Here is a 3869-nt window from a genome sequence, read left to right as displayed (position 1 = left end):
TGGGATTACAGGCATGAGCCACCACACCTGGCCTCAATATTTTATTTCTGACAGCTGCCCCCTGCCATCAAGTACAACTTGATTTAGCTCTGGATAGTTATTATTTTTTAAGAACAAAAGAAAATGAAAATTATGAAATAAAATAATCACAAGTCAATTTTTATGTTTTTCTCTGAAAATTCTCAGGTTTTCAAAGTCATTTTAATTAAAAAATTGAGGATTTTTTTTTTTTTTTTGAAATAGGGTCTGTCTCACTCTGTTGCCTAGGCTGGAGTGCAGTGGTGGGAATATGGTTCACTGTAGCATGACCTCCTAGGTTCAAGCAATCCCTTAGCCTCAGCCTCCCGAGTAGCTAAGACTACAGGTATACACTAATTTTTAAATTTTTTGTAGAGACTGGGTCCCACTATATTGCCCAGGCTCGTCTCAAACTCCCGGGCTCAAGTGATCCTCCTGCCTCAGCCTCCCAAAGTACTGGGATTACAGGTGTGATGCACTACACCCAGCCAAAATCGAAGTATTTTAGCTTTTGGCAGGAACATCACCTATCCTTACTTAAAAGTCATTATCTCAGGGACCTCCAGAATTATTCATTTACCCTGAATTCTCATTTTCTCAGATGTGGAAAAAATGGTACTAGCAACTTGAACACAAGTGATGGGCAGTGGGTCATCCTTCTGTGGACACAGGCCAGGCTAGGACCCACTTTTGCAGCTATAAAAACATTTCTTAGCAGAGGTGAGTTCCTTCAGCCAATGTGCAAATGATGCAAGTATTCAGTATTCAGACTCAAGTAGCCTCAATTACAACCACATGCAGTAGTTTTTTTGATATCTTCTGAGACAATTTAATTATGATTCTGGCAATCATTAGTTTTATCCATGCCATATTAGGACGGCAATTAATGCAAAGTACATACAAAGTAACTGAGGGGATAGTGGCTCTCCTAACCTCCAGATGAGGTCTGGAAAACAGAATTCACTATACTCAAGGCCAAACGCCTTTGAAAATGTTGCAGCATACAAGGTAGTGTCTAGAAGACAATGTCTGTTTCAAAGCCTAGTGATTAGTTTAAAAAGAAAATGGTTCCAAGCCAGGTACGGTGGTGTATGCCTGTAGTTCCAGCTACTTTGGGGGGCTCAGGCAGAAGGACTGGTTGAGCCCAGAAGTTTAAGTACAGCCTGGGCAACATAGCAACACCCTGTCTCTAAAAAAACTTTTTAAAATGAAAAACTAAATGGTTCTGAAAAGAGCATTTTAAATCACCTTTCTTTCTTTCTTCTTCTTTTTTTATTTTTTATTTTTTAAGATGGTGTCTTGCTATGTTTCCCAGGCTGGTCTCAAACTCTTAGGTCAAAGTGATCCTCCTGCCTCAGCCTCCCAAGTAGCTGGGACTACAGGTACTGTCAGTATGCCTGGCATCACTTTTTTAATATCAGCTTTCTAATATTTTGTAATATGTCAAAATCTGAGAATTCTGATAGACCTTTAGTAAGTTTAGATATGAGGTCCTACATATATTGTTCTAGTTTCTTCTAATTATAAATTGCGAGAATTTCTCTAAAAGGATAGAAGGGGAAGGTGCCTCACCTTGATAATCTTTTCTACACCAGAAGAACAGATCATGTAGGTGTGGGGATTAAATCGGACTTGGTTAACAATAGATCGATGCCCTTTCAGCACCATGAAGGCTCCGTTGACCACCCTACCAATGCCACCTGGGAAAACAGAAGGAAACAAAAATCAGATGATGAAATGAATGAAAGTAAATAGGTTCCAGTAACGGCAGATAAACAGCTCTGAATGGGAGCTAAGATTTTTTGATTATACCACCAGCAGAATGCTCAATCTTACAGATAAGTTGCTATGGAAAGAGAGAAGATGAAACACCTCTCAGCATATGTGCTCTTATGAAGAGCCTTTATTTAGCCTTTAAGCATTGCCCACACCCACCCACCGCAATTCCATTGTCAATGAAACCAAAGCCACTTAAAAATTTCTCAAATTTTTGATCCCCAAGATAGAATCCAAGTGCTACCTTAGAAAAGGCCAATCATGAGCAAAATGAGACTGAACTGCTTGGGAATAGTTAGGCAGCTGAACCAGGGACATGCAGAACCAGAAGCATATAATGACTTAAACGTACAAAAAACATAGCTAATCCATTTGCCCTCAGTTTCTATGATGAAGACAGCAAACAAAACAAAACAAAAAACCCCATAAAAACCAAAACCACTGGGGGAAATAATAGAGAGAATACTTCCCCACTCCCCCACCCCCAATAGCAGGGAGAACTAAGGATACAGAAAGAAAGAAGATTTGGATTACTTTCATAATAAGCAGGGTCCAAGTACTGAAAATTAGAATTAGAGAGTGGGCCTTAAAGATACCATGTATAGATTAAAGTCAAAAGGACATCGATAGAAGCTGCATTTTAAGGACCATCCTGTAGGCTTCCTTCTTCAGTGAATGAGAAAAGTGCCAGGAACTTATAACACAGATAAACATGTTATCATTTATGAACTTGGGATAAATTCAAAGGTTCCACTGCACTGGTAATGATATCATACCCATCCAGAATACATGCACATAAATTCTGATCAAGTTCCTTCTGAGCAATGAGACAACTCAGTACACCAGAAAAACATGTGCCCTTGGCTAACTGGCAAAATGTGATGCATCCAGACACAAACAAATGAGTGTTCATTTATCTACTCAAGAAATCACCTCTTAGTCCCTACCAGGAGCATGGCTCCACTAGGCCACAAAGTATCATTAGACAATCTGTGTTCCAAGTGCCTCCCTCCACTCCCAACTCCACCTTGTACAAATACTCATTCCAAATATTTCTCAATGTCTATGTTTAGAGGGAAAAAGACTACAACAATGTCCCTTCCCCCAAAATAGTATGGCTCTAGGGCTACCTTCTGCTTTTGGTCCCCTAACACAACTCTCCTTTGTCTCATGGAAGAGATACCTCCTTATTGCCACGTACATATCTTTTTTATGACAGCAAAAGATTCTAGACTGCACCCATCTGCTCACTCAGCCAGCTTTAGGTGCTCAATCTATTTGGTGGGTGACAAAACTTTTCTCCATATTTGACATTAATAATATTTGAATTGTCCAGAATGGAAAATATATTTATCATATTCATATCTCAGCCCAACATCAAGTTTGCTAATAAACCATAAAAAAAGAAAGGGACTAGGACACAGGATTAGTGTATTTTTCATGGAGAAAGAGGATGAGGAAAAGTTAGGCACTGACGTACACTGCCATTGTGGGAACCTCTAGGCGGTCTGAGTACACTGGGTTCCTAAGGAGGGATGAAAGGGAAGCTGGGCCTAGTCAAAATGAAAATAAACTAGAGAGAATTAGGGAAGAGGGATAAATAGGAATCTAAAGAACCCCAAAATAGTTGTCTTGACAGAGAGATCCTACCATCCCCCAAAAGTTCCTTTGGGTCTATTTCTTCTAGATAAGATTAATTATGACAAGTAGCGTTTCTGCTCATGGGTCTCCTCTGAATTTTACTTTTTTAACATCCTACTTCTACCTCTACTCCCACTTGGGTGGTTAGCAAAGAAACTTTGATTTAAATCTAGCAACAGTCTCTTGTTTAATCCTACTGCCTCATAAAAAGGGGGGATGGGCCGGGTGCAGTGGCTCACGCCTGTAATCCCAGCACTTTGGGAGGCCGAGACGGGCGGGTCACGAGGTCAGGAGATCGAGACCATCCTGGCTAACACAGTGAAACCCCATCTCTACTGAAAAATACAAAAATACCAGCTGGGCGAGGTGGCGGGTGCCTATAGTCCCAGCTACTCGGGAGGCTGAGGCAGGAGAATGGCGTAAACCCGGGAGGC

At 40.7% G+C, this 3869-nt stretch overlaps 1 protein-coding gene across 3 annotated transcripts in view; it reads right to left on the bottom strand.

Annotated features, from left to right (window-relative positions):
• The window catches only part of DCAF5 (DDB1 and CUL4 associated factor 5), a 108531-nt gene that overhangs the window by 10276 nt on the left and 94386 nt on the right, over window positions 1–3869 (bottom strand). For all 3 annotated transcript variants that reach the window (XM_011949687.1, XM_011949688.1, XM_011949689.1), the window contains exon 8: window positions 1591–1718. In XM_011949687.1, coding sequence (XP_011805077.1) covers window positions 1591–1718 — 128 coding nt within the window. The remainder of the gene's footprint in view (window positions 1–1590; window positions 1719–3869) is intronic.

Source organism: Colobus angolensis, unplaced genomic scaffold (assembly GCF_000951035.1).
Source record: "Colobus angolensis palliatus isolate OR3802 unplaced genomic scaffold, Cang.pa_1.0 Scaffold3, whole genome shotgun sequence".
Lineage (NCBI taxonomy): Eukaryota > Metazoa > Chordata > Mammalia > Primates > Cercopithecidae > Colobus > Colobus angolensis.
Note: the sequence above shows the minus strand (reverse complement) of the source record. Positions and strands in the feature narration are given on the sequence as shown.